The sequence below is a fragment of the Strix aluco genome, chromosome 24 (genome assembly GCF_031877795.1).
Source record: "Strix aluco isolate bStrAlu1 chromosome 24, bStrAlu1.hap1, whole genome shotgun sequence".
NCBI classification, from domain to species: domain Eukaryota; kingdom Metazoa; phylum Chordata; class Aves; order Strigiformes; family Strigidae; genus Strix; species Strix aluco.
Window position 1 is genome coordinate 3,025,526 of NC_133954.1, and position 21,027 is coordinate 3,046,552.

At 52.2% G+C, this 21,027-nt stretch overlaps 2 gene segments (V, D, J or C); both read right to left on the reverse strand.

Moving 5' to 3' along the window:
- The window catches only part of LOC141934241 (M1-specific T cell receptor alpha chain-like), a 293,413-nt gene that overhangs the window by 135,953 nt on the left and 136,433 nt on the right, over nt 1-21,027 (reverse strand).
- Nucleotides 14,402-16,353, reverse strand: LOC141934245 (Ig heavy chain V region C3-like). The segment is given in 2 exon segments: nt 14,402-15,814; nt 16,105-16,353. Coding segments are annotated over 2 exon segments (402 nt in total).

Sequence of the window (21,027 nt, forward strand, 5' to 3'; positions counted from 1 at the left end):
GCACAGGCCTGGAGGAGCAGCAAGGTTTGGAGGAGAAACAGGCCTTGGAAGAGAGATCCTAAGCTGTGCTAGTGTGGTCAAGAAAATGGCAGCACGGAGACTGCCTGTGTGGTATGGAACTGTTTGTGGGATAAGGGTGTTGATGACTGTTTAGCTGCTGATGTGCTTATCATGAAGGAAGAGCTAAGGTAGAGAGAGTGTGAGTATGTACTATTGTATTACTAAAGGCTTTTCCTTCTGCACTTCAATGGAGAGTCCATGTTTCAGTTGCCACACCCCCATGGCATTTTCTTCTCTGTGCTGAACCAACCCAGTTCCCTCATGCTCTCCTGGTATGTCAGACACTGCCTTGCTCATCTTCATGGCCCTTCATTGCATTTGCTCTGGTATGACCATGTCTTTGCTGTACTGAGGAGCCCACGAGTGGACACAGTAGTCCCCAGTCTCACCAGTGCTGAGCTCGAGAGCAGTCCAGCCCAATGAGCAAAGAGTCAGGTAAAAATGCCAGGAGGCCTGTATGGACAAACAAGGCCAGGGAAAATGCAGGCCCACTGCTGAATGGGGTGGGGGACCCAGTGACACAGGCCGTGGAAAAGGGCGGAGGTACTGAATGCCTTATTCACCTCGGTCTTTACCAGCAAGCCCGTCCTTCAGGAATCCCAGGTCTGAGAGTCCAGGGGGAAAGGCTGGAGCAAGGAAGATGCACCCTTCACAGTTCATGTCACTGAGCACTTCTCCAGTCCACAGTGAGTAGCTTTGTCTCTGCCCTTTCTGGGGAAGTCAGTGCAGAAAGTGTAACTGAATTCAGAATGCACAGCGTCCCCTCTCTCCTCATCCACCCAGACCCTTTGGCTTACTGCAGAAGGCTTTAAACTTGGTGAAGCAGGATTTCCACTTCTCCAACCCATGCTGAGTGTCAGTGAGGAAGGAGGGGAGGAGGTGCTCCAGGTGCCAGAGCAGAGATTCCCCTGCAGCCCGTGGTGAAGACCATGGTGACACAGGTTGTCCCCGTGCAGCCCATGGAGGTCCATGGTGGAGCAGATATCCACCCTGCAGCCCGTGGAGACCCCACGCCAGAGCAGGTGGATGTGCCCTGAAGGAAGCTGTGACCATGTGAGATTCTGCATTGGAGTAGGCTCCTGGCAGGACCTGTGGTCCCGTGGACAGGAGCCCAAGCTGGAGCAGGTTTTCTGGGAGAATCTGTGGCCCCATGGAGAGGAGCCCACTCAGGAGCACCAGGGGAAAAGCACGAGGAAGGAGCGGCAGTCAAACTGTGTTATGGACTGACCACAGCCCCCATTCCCCATCCCCCTGTGCTGCTCAGGGGAGAAGGTAGAGAAGTTGGGAGTGAAGGTGACCCTAGGAAAAAGGAAGGGTTGGGGGGAAGTTGTTTTTAGCTTTGTCCTTATTTCCCATTATCCTACTCTGATTTGATTGGCAATACATTAAATTAATTTCCCCAAGACGAGTCTGTTTGGCCTGTGACGGTAATTGCTGGCTCATCTCCCTGTCCTTACCTCGACCCACAAGCCTTTCAGTGTGTTTCTTCTCGCTGTCCAGCTGAGGAGGGGCACTGACAGAGTGGCTTGGTGGGCACCTGGTGGCCAGCTAAGCTCAGCCCATCACACTGGTCTGCTGCTTCTTCCTCATCAGGTGATCTGCAGCAGGCACCCACCACAATGTCCCCCATGCTGATCTCTCTTTCCTAAAAGCCTGGCTCCATCCCCCACAGCACTGCTGTGAGCTACCGCACCGCCTCTCCCTGACCCCATAGCTCTGCAACCAGGTCATGGAGGAGAAACTGGGCCGGGCAGGACAGGAGCCCAGGCAATGTCCACTAACCTGCACTTCACCACACACCTCTGAAGTTCCCAGAATAGACCCTCCTGCAGCATAAATGGTCTCAGCCCTTCAACCACACCTCCCTTCACTGCCTCTTCCTTCAAGCATACCCAAGGTCTGTTTCTGCTCTGAGAGAAGACTTAGAGAAATAAGTCCTGAAAGAAAGAGGCCTGTGAGAAACAAAGACTGAGAAAAACAGCCTGAGAAAGAGATAAAGGGTAGTCGAGGGGATTGGAGGCCCTCTGAGCTGAGGAATGTCTGCAACACTCGTAGTCATGGGGTGGATAGTGTGGAGGTCGAAGCTGATAAGGCTGCCCCAGTACCACAGGATGCAGCTGGAGGGGGGAGCCCTGTGGAGACAGGATGGTTCTGCTCTGGGGCACCTGGTCAAGTTCCAAGGGCATCTGTCTGGTGAATGACCTTTGCTTCATTATCTAAGAAATGCATGTTAAAGTTAACATCCTGATTATGCTAATGAAGGCTAACAAGATCATGCTAATTACATCATCCCATGAAATGGGAAATCTTACCCCTCCCCATCCATGGGATAAGTAGGTATGGGGGTCGACCTAGGAGATGGACCCAAGGAAAGTGTGTAAATTGAGGCAGGGTAAGGGGCGGGGATGCCCGGAGAGTGAAGGGAAGCCAAGAAGACAGATGCCTCCTGGAACCCTCCCTGGCAGGATCGATGCAGGAACCCAGACTGGAGATCTTTATTTCTCTATTCCCTCCACCTCCCTCCTTTCCTTTTCCCCCTTTTATTCACTACTATGAAGTAATACAAGGCATGCTGTACTGCTTGCCACAACTCGTTACATACGTAGCCAATTATCATGTATCCAATAAGTTCATCGAGGGAAGTTAATAAATACCTGGACTTTGAGACTTGTTTCACTATTGTTTACTCCGTTGGTGATTTATGAATCTGAGCCACTTGTCTCCCTCGTCTGAGCAGGATGTGACACCTTCACCCTCCATTGTGTGACACCAAACTGTGGTGACCAGCTGCTGGGAAGAAATGCTGAGAGATCTGTATTCCCTGGCAGGGGGTTCTCTGAGCACTGTGCTGCAGAGCTGCTCCACGGTGCACCAGGCACCACAGTAATGCACTGCTTCATCCCCCTGCTTGGCTGCCTGCATCTGCAGTGTGAGTCTGTTCTGGGAGCTCAACACTGTTCCCTTAAAGCCACCCTGGAGACCTTCTGCATAGGCATCACCGTCCCTGTAAATCCAGTCCAGAGAGCCACGTGGCCCCTGCTGGTACCAGAACATGATGTAGCTGCTCATATGGTCTCAGAATCACAAAATCATTCAGGTTGGAAAAGACCCTTGGGATCACCAAGTCCAACCATCAGTCCTACTCTACAAAGTTCTCCCTTACACCACATCCCCCAACATCTCATCTAAATGACCCTTAAAGACATCCAGGGATGGTGACTCCACCCCCTCCCTGGGCAGCCTATTCCATTGTCTGACCACTCTTTTTGTGAAAAATTTTTTCCTAATGTCCAGTCTGAACCTCCCCTGTTGCAGTTTAAAGCCGTTCCCTCTTGTTCTGTCAGTGATCACCTGTGAGAAGAGACCAGCACCAACCTCTCTACAACGTCATTTCAGGTAGTTGTAGAAAGTGATGAGGTCTCCCCTCAGCCTTCTCCTCCTCAAACTGAACAGTTCCAGCTCCTTCAATCTCTCCTCACAGGATTTATTCTCCAGGCCCTTCACCAGCCTTGTTGCCCTCCTCTGCACTCGCTCCAGCACCTTGAGATCTCTCTCGTATTGAGGTGCCCAAAACTGGACACAACACTCCAGGTGTGGCCTCACCAGTGCAGAGTACAGGGGGACTATCACCTCCCTGCTTCTGCTGGTCACACTATTTCTAAGACAAGTCAGGATGCCATTGGCTTTCTTGGCCACCTGGGCACACTGCTGGCTCATGTTCAGATGCTTGTCAATTAGAACCCCCAGATCCTTCTCTTCCAGACAGCTCCAGCCACACCTCCCCAAGCCTGTAGCCATGCACGGGAATGTTGTGGCCCAAGTGCAGGACCTGGCACTTGGCCTTGTTGAAGCTCATCCCGTTAACATTGGCCCACCAATCCAATCTATCCAAGTCTCTCTGTAGAGCATCCCTATCCTCATGCAGATCGACACTCCCACTTAACTTGGTGTCATCTGCGATCTTACTGATGATACACTCTGTGTCCTTATCAAGATCGTCAATAAAGATGTTGAACAGAAATTGTCCTAACACCGAGCCCTGAGGAACACCACTTGTGACCGGCCGCCAGCTGGATTTAGCTCCATTGACCACCACTCTCTGGGACCGTCCATCCAGCCAGTGCTTCACCCAGCAGGCCCTTCGCTCATCCAGGCCATGAGCAGCCAGTTTTTCTATGAGGATTCTACGGGGAACTGTGTTGAATGCTTTTTGAAAATCCAGGTAGACAATACCAACAGCTTTTCCCTCATCCAATAGTCAGGTCATCTTGTCATAAAGGAGATCAGGTTTGTCAGGCAGGACCTGCCTTTCATAAACCCATGCTGACTAGGCCAGATCCCTTGTTTGGCCATTATGTGACTTTTAATGGCACTCGAGATGACCTGCTCCATGACCTTCCCTGGCACCGAGGTCACACTGACAGGTCTGCAGTTTCCTGGATCCTCCTTTCTGCCTCTCTTGTAGATGGGTGTCACATTTGCCACCCTCCAGTTCAGTGGGACCTCCCCAGTTAGCCATGACTTCAGGTAAATCATGGAAATCAGCTTAGCGAGCACATCTACCAACTCTTTCAGCACCCTTGGGTGTGACCCATCTGGTCCCACAGACTTGTGTGCAGCCAAGTGGTGTAGCAGGTCTCTGACCACTTCCTCTTTAATTGTGCTGGCCTTGTTCTGCTTCTCCTCCCCATCTCCCAGCTCATGAGGCTGGGTGTCCAGGGAACAGCCAGTTCCACTACCAAAGACTGAGGCAAAGTAGGCGTTGAGCACCTCAGCCTTTTCCTCATCCTTTGTTACTCTGTTTCCCTCTGCATCCAACAAAGGAGGGAGATTTTCCCTTGTTGGTGTGCATGCTGGTTTACTGAACTTGCTGCCCACACTGACAATGGAAAAGTACAGCCAGCACTCCGGTCAGAAGATTAACGACATCTGAAAACAAGAAATAGTTACAAGAAGGCCAGAAGAAAAGAATGTGCTCGTTAAGGAAGAAACTGATAAAGAAGGGACCTTTTGGAATTGCAAAAGCAGGAACTTATCTACTGGCTGTGTGCGGGTAGCAATGTTTGTGGAAAGTACCGAGGGGAGCTAATTTCAGAATGCACAACAATATAGAAAGGCTTGCTGCTATTTTTAGAAGGCACAAGAGTATATAAGGGCTTGTTTGCTAATAAAGCTTTGAGCTTGACTTCCAATCATATTGATTGTCTGTGGTCTTGTCTCCTGTGGCCTGCACGGGATTTCGTCCCCACAAACGGTGACCCCGACGTGATCTGCTATCAATGTGATCGACGTGATATACGACCGACGTGATTGCTATCAGCGTGATCGAAGTGATATACTACCGAGTCAGTCAATGGTGGGGACAACACCCTTCTTAATGAAGGTAAACACAGGGCAGGGGAGAAATGACTGTGGGGTGAAGAAACAAAGAAAAAGAGACGAAAGCGCGCACAAGGTGAGCAGCCAGGGGACGCGCGGTATCCGCGGAAGAAAAGTCGGTCCAGGGGTTTTTAATGAGATTAGCGGACCGGCAGGGTTTGTCAATAAACCCAGAAGCGCTGTCCAGATTATTGAAATGGGGACAGCGGACAGGACTTTTTTTTTCAGACCATGAAATATGTTTGACCTAGGACTTTGGGACTCTTTGGGGGGAGAGCTATGACAAGTGATCACTATAAGAAATTCTCAAACACCAAAGGCAGCTCAGACTTGGGGAATAGTTAAAAAGATGTTAGAAACTATGAAAGCTGACACTGCTTCTGATGCTGCTGTAGCTCAAATTTTTCATGCGGCTGCCGAAATGAAGGACTTGGGGAACAGAGAGTTAGGTACTACTCGGACAGAATCGCCTCCACCCGTTGCTTTACCAGTTGGGGCCGCTGGATATGCTGAGTCTGTAGACTGTGATAATCTTTTAGACCCTGACACTGTAAATCCTAAAGGAGACTCTGGCCTGTGTCCTCCCTTAGCTGGGGATGATCCGTGGGTGAAAGTGAGGCAAGAAGCCTTGGCGCAAGGGGATATGGACATGGCGAGAAAGGTTGTTGCTCCTGTAATTTATGAGCCAGGACGTGAGCCACGTTGGGAAGGACTGCATTTTCTGTTATTAAAGAACTACAGAAAAGCATTAATGAGGATGGGCCTCAAAACTCTTTTACAACAGGTGTACTGGAGGCAATCGCTCATGGGTATCAATTGGTCCTGTGGGATTGGCTGGCAATTTTTAAAATGATATTAACATCGGCACAGTATTCTATCTGGAAACCAAGTGTGTGGATCTCTGTACCCAGCATTCACACACCCCCCCACCTGCAGGTGCGGAGTTGGTGGCAGCTGCCCTGGGCCTCCCCGAGCCCCCCCCCCCGCTGCGGGGCAACTGCCTGCAGCCGAGACCGGCACCGCGCTCTCGGCCCACCCCCCCCAATGCCAAAAGTGGCAGATTCGCAGTTTTTACAGAAGGTGCTGACACTGGGATGCGGCGTCCCTTGTCTGCCAACACCACATAACCAACAAGCAATGGCTTTATATATTCTTAATGGTGTTTTGATGTTTGTAGTATTTGTCATTTGATGTTGTGTCAGTAATAAGTGTGAGGGCCCCTTTGGGTGGGTGTGGGACTGTTCTGCGGGTGTGAGGCACAGCCTGGCTGCAGCTGCGGAGTGCGGAGTTCTCTGACCCGCAGTTCCGTTATCCCGCGAGGGAAGCGGCCGGGGAGGAACGAAGCGCAGGGCAGACTCTGTACCAGTGGGGGGTAGTGCAGGACAAGGGAACAGAACACCAGAACCCGCTGGGTCACTGGTGCTGCCTGTTTGTTTGGGCTCAGTGTTTGAAGTGTCACAGGTGAAATATCTCCTCTAGCAGGAGGCAGTAATTCTGTGTTCATTGTTGTCTTGAATTTAGGTGCATACTCTGCAGGGAGAGTGCACCCTTGTACCATCTATCTGAGAAGGGTATTGTCATAAAAATCACCAACAACCTTACAGGCGTTGTTCCTTTTACCCGGGGTCACAGATGCCGATTATGAAGAGGAAATCAGAATCATGGCCTGGACCCCTGGACCCCGTGTTCAGTAACAAAAGGGTCAAAAAATGCTCAGCTGGTTTATTTTACTGCGGCTCCCCCTAATAGTGTGCCAAGAAGCCGGGGTGACTCAGGATTTGGATCAGCAGGTACTCCTCAAATATTTGGGGCTCAGACAGTGACTCAAGGTCGACCTCTGATAAAATGTGCCCTCACTAAAGGAGAAGAATCTGTTGCACTGACAGGCATTTTACATGCTGGTGCGGATGTGACTGTAATATCTGTGAGCAGATTGGCCGTTAGCTCGGGTAACGCGAGTGCTTTTCGGGGTTGGTGCTCATGCTGTAACGTTTCAAAGCAAAGATCTCATCCATGTAAGGGGCCCAGAACACTGGGTAGCAAATATTCATCCATTTATATTGGAAACCCCTATTACATCATGGGGTCGTGACTGTACGGCTCAATGGGGAACTCAAATCGGATCAAATTTGTCTTAATCGCCACTGAGCACAACCCACCCCTAAACCCACCCTGAGACTAACCTGGAAAACAGAATCACCCGTGTGGGTGGGTCAGTGGCCCTTGCCAATGGAACAGTTGTGTCACCTTAATGATTTAATTCAGGAACAATTAAGTGCAGGACATCTCGTACCTACCACCAGTCCTTGGAACTCCCTGGTGTTTGTTATTTTAAAGAAAAGTGGTAAATGGTGACTTTTACATGATCTCTGACACATTAATGATGCCATGGAGGGTATGGGTACATTACAGCCAGGAATGCCCTCCCCAACAATGATTCCCCCAAACTGGCATCTTGCAATAATTGATCTAAAGGATTGTTTTTTTACCATTCCCTTGCATCCGAATGATGCATCTAAATTTGCCTTTTCTGTTCCCAGTATCAATGTCAGTGAACCTGCAAGACGGTACCACTGGGTTGTTTTGCCACAAGGCATGCAAAATAGTCCCACGATGTGTCAGTGGTTTGTTGCAAAGGCTTTGAGCCCTGTTAGAACGCAGGTCCCCCAGGCTGTTATAGATCATTATATGGCTGACATCCTTATGGCAGCAGAAACACAGGAGATCATGGAAAAGGCTCTTGCTTTGACCAAAGACTCAGTATCTCAAATGGGGTGACAAATAGCACCAGAAAAGGTACAGAGATCATCACCATGGCAGTACCTGGGGTGGAGAATTTGTGAACAGACCATTGTCCCCCAACACCTTAAACTTAAAACTGATGTTAAGACTTTAAATGATTTACAGAAACTGTTACGAACCATAAATTGGATAAGGCTGTTGTTGGGCCTAACCAATGATGATCTGCATAGCTTGTTTGATATTCTGTGAAGAGATCCTTCACTGACATCACCCAGAGCACTTACAGAGAAAGCGGAACAAGAGCTCCACCGTGTAGCTAACGCCATCTCAGAAACACAGCAAGCTCGGCTTTCACATGCAATTTTCCCACCAAAATGCCAGGGCAATACAGAACCAGTTTTCTTTATCAAGGCCTCAGGCTAAAGACATCATTGAGACTTGCCCTGAGTGCCAGAAGGACTCTCTCTCTTCAACAGCCAGTGGTGTCAACCCTCGGGGACTCACTCCTCAGAATTATGGCAATCTGACGTCACTCCCTTTGCTGCATTTGGATCGTTAAAATAGGTGCCGTCAATATTGCAGCACTTCTCATCACAGACACCAGATCAACAAGAAGTGCAGGGCAAGACTCAACTGTTAACAAAAACCGAGGAAGTGCTACTTTGTAAGTACCAGATCCTTTAATAACCTGGGGAAGAGGTTATGCTTCTGTTTCACAGGTCACAGTCCCGGTGGTTACCAGCAAGGTGTGTGTGACCACACCTGAGGCGTGAGAGGCAGCTTTTGGTGGACACTCAGGAGCCGGCTGTGGGTGCTGTGGATGCCCCTGTGCCGACAGTTCGTGATTTCTTCAACTGATCATTTAAGCAGAATGGATGGGTAATGCTTGCTGCTGCAACGGGAGCAAATACACTGTCTCTGTCCTTAATCACACTACGGTTGTGAACTCTTTGAAGAGAAAATGCTGACAGTAATTGCAACTCCTTGATGAGATATACAGGCTTACTAGTCACTTGTCAAAGATGTAGCTTAGACAAAATGTCGTTATTAATAAGGATGAAATGCTGTAAGAATGTGTGTATTCAACTTCCTTTGTTTAGCAATATTAAGAATTAGGAACTCAAGTGTTTAACCTTATTAGAAACTCCCTTGGTTTCCCCCTTGAGTGGTGGCCAGGCTCTGGGTGGAACCCAACAGGAGGATGAGATCAGATGTTTCCGCTCAAAGAAAAGTGCCAGTTATTTTGGCTTCTTGATTTGGAGGCTGGACCTGCCTGCAGCGATGTTGGATGCCTCACCTACGGATGGACGCATCGCGTAGGATTTCCGCTTTGCGAGGACGGGCACTCTAAATTCTCGCTGCATCCAGGGTTCCCCAGCAACTGCGGATCTGAATGTTAGTACCCCGTTAGGTAAGTGTGCTATTTCATGTTTTCCTTACTGCTTATTTTTGTAGTATTTAGTCACATCCCTTAGGTATGGGTACTGAAACTAGCCTACTCTTTTTTAACTAGTAACTGCTGTATTATTTCTAGCATTCTGTGAAACTTTTTATAGCATGCTGTGTTTTTTGAAGTTTGCCTAACCCTTAATTGATAAAGCCTTGAAACAAGTCTTGCAGGTGCAGCTGCAAAACAAAGAGAGGGGAGATGTGGGGGCATTGGCCTGTCAGCCTTGTTATTGATTAATGGCAATTTAGTGGGAAATAACCACTTCTCAATTTTTAGTGATCAATAAAATTTTATTAGCAAGCAGCGAGTGAGCAAAACAGCGCTGGGTGTGCCGGGAGTCTCTGCTCTACCAGGACACACACCTTACACGGCAGAACTGAGTCCCTTTACAGTGCAGCTTCATCCATATTCATGCTGGGCGTACCCTGAGGGGTCTGCAAAGGTGTAAACAAGTTTCACGGGCTTTTCTCCGGTTTCCATCAGAGAAGGGGGGGGATGACTCAGCACAGGGGTTTTTGTAGGGGCTTGAAGATGGGGACCATTTTAGCTCCCTTCTAACAACTGATTTTAACAATAGAAACTATACACATATATCTTATTTCTTATTTACATAAGAGAATTACAAAACTGTTCGGCCACAACACAGTTTAGGTACAACGCAATTTGGTATTAACAGAACGTGGTTACAAGTATGAGCGGGTTAGAAGCGGGGGGGCTCAGCACAGAGCCCCCTCGAGACAGTTTACTGCCGCCTGTCTCTGAGCAGAAACCTAAACGCTAATTTGGCATTACGGAGCCTCACTAGGGCCGCTCGGTGTCCCCTGCCCCAGCCCCAACCCCCCTCCGGGGCAGCTGGGTGCTCGGGACAGGCCCTCATGGCTGGGGAGGGGGCATCTCCCCCCCCCCCCCCCGCCCCATGCTGGGCCAGGCTCCGTGACACTGCTCCAGGGCTCGGCTTGGGCACGCTGCTCGGGTCGGGCCGGTGGCGCCCCGGGAACAAGCCCTGTCCCAGCTGGAGCCAGCAGCAGGAGTTCAGCTGCCCCCACCCCGAAGGCAACGGTGCCCCGGGCGGGGGGAGCTCCCCAGCCCCGGGGAGTTGGGGGGGAGGTGGATGTCCTGACTACAACTTCTTTTTCCCTTGGAGATTTGAATAACTAATACCATATATGTTTTATTACAAGCCTTGCACAGCCTCTGAGCCATAGCTGGGGTTTGATGAAGAACAGGCCTTGGAAGAAAGATGAGAGGCTGCTGAGTTGTGCCAAGGTGACAGGGAAAACCAGCGGCCAGCTGCAACACTGAGCTGGGGAAAAGTGCTGACCTGTGAGAAGTTACCATCGCGGTAGGGCGGAATGCGCCAGGGAATATGGGAAATTAGTTCAATTGACCCGTGAAACTGATAATGGACCAGCCTATACCTCTCAAAAAATTTGCTCTTTTTTGTCAACTCTGGGGTATACGTCACATCACAGCTATACCACATCCCCCCACGGGACAAGCCATAGTGGAGAGAGCACATCAAAGCTGTAGAAGTGCTTTTGCAAAAACAAAAAGGGGGAGAGGTCTTGGCTGCTGCAGAACCACTTGCAAAAGCGGTGTATGTGTTAAATTACTGACGGCTCACAGGTGACAGGGAGGAACCCCCAGTAGTAATACATAGTCTGGGTCTGAAATCCGGTATAAGCCGGTGTGGAGATGGTGCTTTTGCTCAGTACGAGGATGTTGCTATAGGAGAGAGGAAAGGACCTGTGGAACTAACAATGACGGGTCGAGGCTGTGCCTGCGTTATTACCGACACCGGCACTAGATGGGTTCCGAGTCGATGGGTGCGACCCTGGAAAAAGGAAGTTAAGAAAGATGAAACAGAAACCGAATGAGGTATTAACTTGGAGCAGGGGTTACGTTTGTGTTTTCACAGATGCCGGCTCTCGCTGGGTTCCTGCTCGGTGTGTTCAGCCTGTATGGGAACGTGCCTCAGGGTGAAGGATGGGTGGTCTCACAACCAAACACCACCGCAAGCCCTGAAAATCCGTTCTCTACATGCTTGGGAGAAATACCTGTGGATACATGGCCAAACCCACTGCGGTTTTGGCTTAGCAAACAAACTAATGCTACTTCTTTGGCTTTAAGTGGTCTTTTAACTGATGCTGATAGTGTCAGACATGTTACCTTATAAAATAGAGCTGCGATTGGCTTTTGCTTCTAGCGCAAGGACACGGTTGTGCTGAATTTGGAGGAATGTGTGGTATGAATCTATCCGATCGTTCAGAATCTATCTTTAAAAGCATTTGGCAATTGAAGGATGGAGTCAAACGCTTAACAGAAGATGATGGCTTGGACTGGCTGACAAGGATGGTTAAAGGTTGGGGATTATCTGGTTGGTTGATAACATCAGTCAGAACTGTCAGAGTAGTCCTTTTGATTGTAGTGACTGTGCTCTTACCATTGCCTTGCCTTATCGGCCTTCTGCAAAGGGCCCTGCAGAGGACTGTCGGTGCAATGTTTTTAGCACAGGACCACAGGGGGGTCTGGATCGCTCAAAAACAAAAAGGGGGATTTGTGGCATCGCTGGAGAACAACGGACATGTTGTGAGCGATCCAGACCAAGGGGCCTCACTGTACCAGCAAGCTGCAGCTGTGTTCAAGGACATAAACAAGGCCGAGACGGCCTGAGAAACTACATTCCTGCCCAAGAGATAAAGATGTTGGAATGTCGAAAACAGGGGGTCTACCTGGGGGGAGAGCAGCGCGTGAACACCACACCGGGACCAATCATAGAGGGCAGAAGGGCGCGTGAACAAGTAGCTTTAGCCTATTAGCAATAAGATAGCAGCGCGTGAAGCTTGTGATAGAGTATAAATTGCTGTGTAGCCTTTAATACAGTGGCATCAACTTGATCAAATTGGTCGTCTAAGTTGTGTCCGAGACTTCCGCGTCGGCATTGACCTATAGATGACTCCTGTATATTTTATAACTGATAGCCATTGTGCTAGTAGGTGTTGTACCAGGTTATAACAAACCACCCGTGCTGATGTAAAAAGTGCTCAAGTGTTGAAGTATTGAAGCCTGAACAACAGGCCCCGAGCCGAAGCTGCTAACTTTGTATGTAGTCATTAGTGCCATATGTCTGTTCATTATTAAAAGATGTAGCTGAGGTATCATAAAACATGTTTATCCTGAATATATCTTCATCCTTCTTTGTGTAGGGGCAAGTTACCAAGGGCATGGAGCCAGCTGTCTGGCCTTGGGAGCAGATGTGTGACCTTGCTCATCAATAAATTAGATAAGCAGGGAAACTCCCTTGGCTTCCTCCTTGAGCCCTGGCCAGGCCCTGGGGGAATCTAATTGGAGGGTGAAAGCAGATGATTCTGCTCAAAGCAAAGGTGCCAGTTATTCTGGCTTGCTGATTTTTGGTATATAATGCTGGACCCGCTCTCAGTGACTTTGGCTGCCTCACCTACGGGTAGACACACCACGTAGGATTTCCCACTTGCTAGGAAAGGCTCAACAAATCCCCGCTCTAACTGGGGCTGCCCAGCGACTGAGGATCTGGGTGATGGTAACGGGTGCAAGTGGTGATGGATCTATCTTAATCACTATTCTCTCTCTCTCTCGTGGTAATGATTTCACCCTGTATTTTCCTATTTGTTTGCTTTAAGTGTATTATTCATCTTTTCCTACTGTATGTTTTCTGCATTACTCTGTTACATTATTTAGTCATCCCCAGTAACATACCCCTACTCTTTCCACTCTGGTGTCTGACTTTCATTGGGATCCTTAATCAGCAAAACACCATGCGCTTTGCTCAGAGCTCGTCCTGGGAGCGTGGGATCTGCTCCATCAAAGGGCCCTCCTCTGCCTCCCTGCTCACCTGTACACGGAAAGAAGGTTGAGCTCTGCAGCTCTGCCCTCTCCATTGGGGTGGGAGTGCACAGGGTGAAGGGGATGGTCCCTGGCAGGAAGTTTGTGCTGCTGCAGACGCGTGTCCTGGCCCTGTGAGAATGGCACAGAAGCAGCAGGCAGCTTCCTGAAGGTGCAGGGCAGGAGGGCCAGAGACATCTTGCTCGAGTTGTTCTCCCAGGAGGAGCTGCCTCACTCAGCCACTATCACCCCATAGTTCTTTGCAGTGTCCCAGGAGCTGCTGATAAAGGAGACCCACTTGATTGTGCACCCAGGAGCCTGCCAGAAACACACGATGTCACAGGCCTTGACTCTGAAAGCAGAGGCTTGGCAGGAGAGCTGTGTGTTGCCACAGGCTGCTTTCAGCCCTGCCCAGCCTCCAAAAGCTGTACCTGGGCCTGCCTCTCTGAAAAGACAGACGGACACAGTCCCAGTGGACTGAGGATGGCAGCAGGGAACCTGTGGCCTCCCTCCAGGTGCTCTCCACCTCACCTGACCTCTCGCATTAGGCTGCTGCTCACTGGCAAAGAACTGTGAGCTGCCCCATGGCAAACAAGCACCTTCACTGAAGGATCACACTGTGGGGCTTCCCTTCTCTCCCACCTCCACCGCTGCTCCCGGACTGCACCAGGACCCTTGTACAGGACAGGAGACATCAGGTCAAAGTCAGCTCTCTTGAAGTGCAGGGGGGTGAGCTTACTGCACACTCTCCTTGATGCCCTGAGGATCATGAATTCTAACATTTCATGGTCGCTGCAGCCAAGGCTTTCTTCAGCTTCACATTATCCACCAGCCCCTCCTGGTTGGTGAGAACAAGGTCCAGCATGGCACCCCTTCTTGTTGGCTCCTCTACCACCTGCAGAAGGAATTTGTCATCAATGCATTCCAGGAACCTCCTGGATTTCTGGTGCCCTGCTGTCCCATTCTTCCAAGAGACACCCGGGTGATTGAAGTCTCCCATAAGGACCAGGGCTTGTGAATGTGAAGCCTCCCCTGTCTGTCTATAGAGGGCCTCATCTACTCGGACATCCTGGTCGGCTGGCCTCTAGCAGATCCCCACTATGATATCCCCTTCCCCTGCCTTTCCTTTAACCTTCACCCATAAGCTCTCAGTTTGTTCCTCAGTCATCCCCAGGTCAAGCTCCAAGGATTCCAGCTGGTCATTAACATAAAGAGCAACACTCCCTCCTCTTCTTCCCTGTCTATCTTTCCTTAAGAGCCTATACCCATCTAGACCTCCGCTCCAGTCATAGGAGCCATCCCACCACGTCCCAGTGATACCTATAACATCATAACCTGTAGATGTGCACACATCTCTAACTCCTCTCGCTTGGTCCCCGTGCTCCGTGCATTTGCATAGAGTCATTTAAGTGGGGCCCCCATTGAAGCCAACTTGCCGGCTGAAATACATTCTACCTGGAATCCATTATCTCTCACTTCATGTGCTCTCTCACTGGCCTGTGAACGACCCCTGGAGCCAGGGTATCTATTTCCAGTACTGGACTCAAAATGGGATGGAATGAGGATCCCTTCCCCTGACCAATCTAGTATCTGTACTCTCCATAGCTGGGGCAAAGCCAGGGATGCCCAAGTGTGCCCTTGGGGATCACCAGGCAGACGGCAATACGCAGAGGGAAGGCAGAGCTCTGCCTGCCTGGCTCACCCCTGAGCAGAGCAACCAAAGCCTCCCAAGGGGCTCCGAAGCACAGCTCTTGCCCTGGGGCTCTCTGGCAGCGCACCCCATGGCTGGAGGGTATCCCAGCCCAGGGCCAGGCTGGCCTGTTTGCTGTGCTGTGGGAGTGAGCATGGAGAGGGTGTTGAGCCCCACCACGGCATTTCTGTCCCCATGGGGACTGCAAAGAAGTGCCAATGGTGGAGTCCTGGGGATGTGGGACACGTAGAGCAATAGATGCCACAGAGTGGCTCTGGCAGCAGGTTTGTGTTAAAGCTCCGCTGGATTTCCTGTCCCCGTGCGAACGGCACAGAAGTAGCGGGCAGAGTCCCGGGGGCCCAGGGCACGCAGCGACAGCAACGACTCGGACTGGGAATTGTCCCGGGACACCGTCGCTCGACCCTGCACTGCTGCCCCGTACTGCTTTGTAGAACCCGAGGGGCTGCTGATGTAGGACACCCACTCGAGTCTGTCACCGGGTCTCTGACGGTACCACCAAATGTAGTAACTCCCGATGGTGAAGCCGGCCCCGCGGCAGGAGAGGAGCACGGAGTCCCCGGGCGCTCGCAGCCCTCCGCCGGCCTCCAGCAGCCTCAGCTGCGCCCACACCCCTGCGGACGGAGAGCGCAGGCAGCCGGGCAGGGCGCGCCCACGGCCCGAGGCCGTTCCCCCGCCGCCCCGGCAAAGCCCCCCGGGCCGGCACAGCGCCAGCCGCCACCCGCCTCTGTCCCGGCCAAGCCCCGCGCCCGGGCCAACGCCCGCCTGCCCTCCCCGGGGCTGAGCCGCGCCTGCTGCCGCCCGTCCGGCCCGAGCCGCGGCCCCAAAGCCGCCCTGGCCTCCGCCTCGGCCTCCGCCTCCTTCCGCAGCCCCGGGCTCGCTGCCCTCCCCGCCCGGCGCTCACCTGCCGGCCCCGCGGCCAAGGCCAAGGCCAGGAGCCACGGCCCCAGCCCGGGCGCCATCATGCCCTGCCGCGCCGGGGCCGGCCGGGGCCGCCGAGGAGCCGAGCGGAGCCGCGCTCGGGCCCGCTCCTGCCCGCCCCGCCGCCTCGGCCCCTCGCCGGGGCAGCGCCGACGCCTGTGCCCGCCCACAACAGCCCCGCCCCGGCGCCCCGGGGCCGCGGCCCCTTCGCGGCAGGAGCAGGGGGGGCGCGGGGAGGGCCGCGGGGCAGGGCCGGCGGCACAGCAGGAGCGCGGCGCCCCGGCACACGAAGGCTCCTGGCCCTTGGCTCCCAGCGCGGCTCCGGCGCTGGCCCGCCTGCTCGCCCTGCCAAGCCCTGCCCAAGGGGGTCGGCGCCTCGGCCGGGCGCAGCTGGGACCCTTGTGGCCCCGGGGCACTCCCGGCCCGGCAGTCGCAGCCCAGGGCAGTGGAGCGCAGATGGACCTGCGAGGACACGGCACAGTCAGTCCATCTGCTCGTCCCTGCACCGCAGAGCTCCGCGCTTGGGCCTTCTCAGCCGGAATCGGGCCTGGAAACCATCAGGGCTCTTCCACCAGCACATTGCTCCCACTGCCTCCTTGCCACGGGCCAGCGGAAGGGATGGAAATGGGAAACACGGACACCTCCCCCCCGCGGGCTTTGGGTGCGTGTCGTATCCCAACCACAGACTCTTCTGCAGGGAGCACTTGGTGACCCCGTAGGAAGCTGACCTGAGGAGGCACAGGCTTAGATGGGGCTGTGCACAGCTCAGGACACTCTGCAGGGCGCTGTGCTGCTCGTTTCCCTGTCGCAGGGTGAACTCAGATGCCAAAGCACAGTGAAGAGCCTGGGGTGGCTACTCGTGTCGCGTCAGCCCCGATGCCTGTTCCTACCTCCCGCTACAGCTCCAGGCACACAGTAACTGTTATGCTGCTGCGTTGGGCAGCTGATCAAAGTGTCCCTGTTCCACCTCTCACTCTGACTAGAAGCGGGGTAGCTTGAAACTGGTGTGGAGAAAGGACGAGGCACTTCTGTGTGACTGCTCAGGACAGAGGTACCTGAAAGATGCCATGGGGTAGCAATGAGTTTTTCTAGCTGCTGCTTAAATTTGCATACAATTGGGCATGTGGGCGAGTGCACATAGTCCCCAGAGCGAGAGCGCTCGTATGCCATCTGTCTGCCTGCTCATGCTGTGGCTGCCTCGTTCACGTGGAAAAGTCCTGGCAAGGAAATGAATATCAGCTCCCTTGGGATTGCAGTGTAGGAGCCCGTAATTCCTCCTCTACTCCAACCAGCTAAGAATGACAGCTGGCACTTCACTGCGAGTATGTGAAACATTGCATCAAGTGTGAGCTGACTGGAGTGCCAGGAGTAGGAGGGACAGTCCAAGACTGCCTGGACAGTCAGACTCTGACAGACCACTCACAACTGGTTGGGCAGCGGGTGGCACAGTAAATCTACGCCTTGGCATCTGCAGCTGTCAGACTGCAAACAGCTGCCTTGGCAGCTCATTCCACAGCACTTGGCCTAGAGAATAGGACACAGCCTCCTTCTTATGTCAAAGTAGGCAACTGGCACCTCTGAAAGAATGGCCGAGTTGAGAACAGCCCAGTATCTCCAGGATTTGGAAAATGGTGGCCACATCTGTAGGCCAAGTCCTGCTAAGCCAAATCTCTCCACCAACACAACTGCAATACGGGTGGCCCAAGGGATGACTGATAAGCCTGCATGGACACACAGTACGTGTGAGCAATTGTCCTCCAGGTGACATTGGCAAGGCTACTTTGGGCACATACATAATTATTCCACGGGCAGCCCTCTCTACATCCGCTCCTACCGCTGCACTAGACGTTCAAGGGTCTCCGCAATGGGCTGTGGCTCCAAGGTGTCTAAATGGTGCCACAGAAGAGCCAGGTACACCCTGAGCCAGTCAGCAGGCACGTACCTTAAGAGTCCTACGGGATGAAGTAACATCCCTCAAAATGGGAAAATAACTTGCAGGATTCCACTGGTAGCTGTGAGAGTGGGACTTCACCCATCTTACACACCATGACCTGCTGTGACCACAAGAGAACCGTGGCTTATAAAGAGAAGAGTAGTAACAAGAGAAAGATAGAAGCGTCACTATTAATAAAAATAGAATAACAGCCATTAAATATAAACAGAACCAGAAAGACATGATATTGTGTGTTGGGTTTCTGTGTGGTGGGGTATTTGGTAGCAGGGGAGGGGGTTACCACTGTGTCTCCTGTGAGAAGCTTCTTGAAGCTCCCCCAGCTCAAAGTAAGGCCCATCTGTGGCCAAGGCCGAGCCACTTAGCGATGGTGGCTGTGCCTCTGTGATAAGGTATTTAAGATGGGGAACCTGAGAGGAGGAGGGGGAGATGTGAGGAGGAGTTGGGAGGGAAATACCAAAGCAAACCCCGAGGTCACTGGAAGAAAGAAGGAGGAGGAGGGGAGGAAGCTGTGCTGGAGCAGAGACCCCGCTGCAGCCCATGGGGAGAGGGCAGGCTGTGCCCTGCACCCATGGAGGGCACCGGGGGATGAAATGCCACCTGCAGCCTGGAGAGGACCCCACGCCAGAGCAGGGGCTGTGCCTGGAGAAGGTCGGGACTGTGAGGGCAGCCGGCACTGGGACAGTCTGTTGCTGGGATATGGGAGAATAATGGACTATGAGAGTTATATCAAGCAAAGCCGTTTATTCTTCCAATAGTACATACTTATGCTCTCGCCAATGCTCTTACTTCATAATTAGCAAATGAGCAATTAGACAGCTATCAATCTTTGCTCCTACCAGCATCAGACCACTCTAACACGCACTGTGCAGACCAATCACCCTCTCGTTCACGCGCTGTTCACACGGCGGTAACTTCTCACAGGTCAGCACTTTTCCACAGCTCAGTGTTGCAGCTGTCCGGTGTTTATCCCTGACACCTTGGCACAACTCAGCAATTTCTTACCTTTCTCCCAAGGACTGTTTCTCATCAAAGCCTTGCTGCTCCTCAGGGGCTGTGCGAGCTGATAGACCAATGTCAACTTGCCTCTCTCCCACACTGGGAGGGCTGCACCCCACGGCAGGGACCCACTCTGGAGCCGTTTGGGAAGAGCTGCAGGCCCTGGGAAGGATGCATGTGAGAAAAGTTCATGGAGGACAGTCACCCATGGGATGGACCCCATGTTGGAGCAGAAGATTAGGAGGAGTCCTTCCCCTGAGGAGGAAGGAGCGGCAGAAACAACGGGGGATGAACTGACCCCAACCCCCATCCCATGTCCCCCTACACTGCTGCGGGGCAGGAGGAGGGAGAGAAATCAGGATCAAAGTTGAGCTGAGGAAGAAGGGAGGGGTGGGGGAAGGTGTGTTGAAGATGTAGTTGTATTTCTCACTATCCACTCTGATTCAATTGTTGGGATTCAAATATATTTATATGGGTTTTTTTCCAAATCGAATCTTTATGCCCATGACCACAATGGGTGAGTCATCCCTCCCTGTGCTTGTTTTGACTCCCGAGCCTTTTGTTATATTTTGCCCTCCTTATTTTCCCAGATGGGGGAAGGAATGATTGAGCAGCTGTGTGGTGCTCAGTTGCCCCCTGGGCTTAAGCCACAACAGCAGAGCACTGGATATTGGCTACTATGACTACAGAAACTCTTCCAGGACTGTCTTCTGTAAGATCCTCATAGAGAAGTTTATAAAGTCTGGCCTGGGGGATCAAAGTGTGAGGCACATCCAAAACTGTCTGCAGGCCTGGGACCAGATGGTGGTGCTCAGTGGCACGCAGGCTAGTTGGAGCCAGCAACTAACGGTGTGCCCCAGGGGTCAGTGCCAGCTCCGATACTGTTTGACATCTCCCTTAATGATCTGGAGGATGGGAGAGCGCGCACCCTCGCCAGATGTGCAGGTGACGCCAAGCTGGGAGGATTGGCTGATATAGCAGAGGGTTGCGCTGCCATGCAGAGGGACCTCAACAGGCTGTTGAAATGGGCTGACAGGAACCTCGTGCAGTTCAAAGAGAGGAAGAACAAAGTCCTTCACCTGAGAAGGAACATCTCAAGGCACCGAGGAAGCTTGGGGGCTACTCAACTGGTAAGCACATTCTCAAGAAAGGAGCTGAAGGTTCTGGTGGACAAGAGCTTGAGCATGACCCAGGAATGTGCCCTTGGGACAAAGGTGGTTAATGGTGTCCCAGGTGCCCCAGGAGGGGTGTTGCCAGCAGGCGGAGGGAGGTGACCCTTCCCTCCCTGTTCAGCACTGGAGGGCTCACACCTGTAGTACTGGCTCCACGTCCTGTCCCCCCAGCACACGGGAGACAGGGACAGACTGAGGAGAGGCCAGTGAAGGGCCACAGAGATGATTATGGGACTGCAGAGAGAAGAGTTGGATGGTTTACTGCAGAAAAGTGAAGGCTTGGGGGGTTCTCATCAATGTAGAGAAATACCTGAAGAGAGGGTGCAAAGAAGACGGGGCCAGGCTCTTTTTAGTTGTGCCCAGTGACAGGTGAAGAGGCAACGGACTCAAACTGAAACACAGGAGGCTCCTGCTGAAAACCAGGAATCATTTTTGACTCCAAGGGTGTCCAAGCACTGGCACAGGTTGTCCAGAGAGGTTACGGAGTCTTCATGCTTGGAAATATTCAGAAGCTACCTGGAAATAGTGCTGGGCAACGAGCTCCAGGTGGCCCAGTTTGAGCAGGGGGCTTGGGCCAGATATCTCCTGAGGTGGCTTCCAACCACAACCTTCCTGTGATTTGGAGAAAGGCTCAGAGGCACATTCAGGGCTTTGTGGGTGATATGTGTCAGGGCAAAGAGGAAAAATGAAACTTGGATATTAGTCCTCCTGATGACATCCAGGCAAAGCTTCTTACAGGAGCATTGAAGAAAAACTCACTGTCGTCTTCTGGCTACAAGTTTCA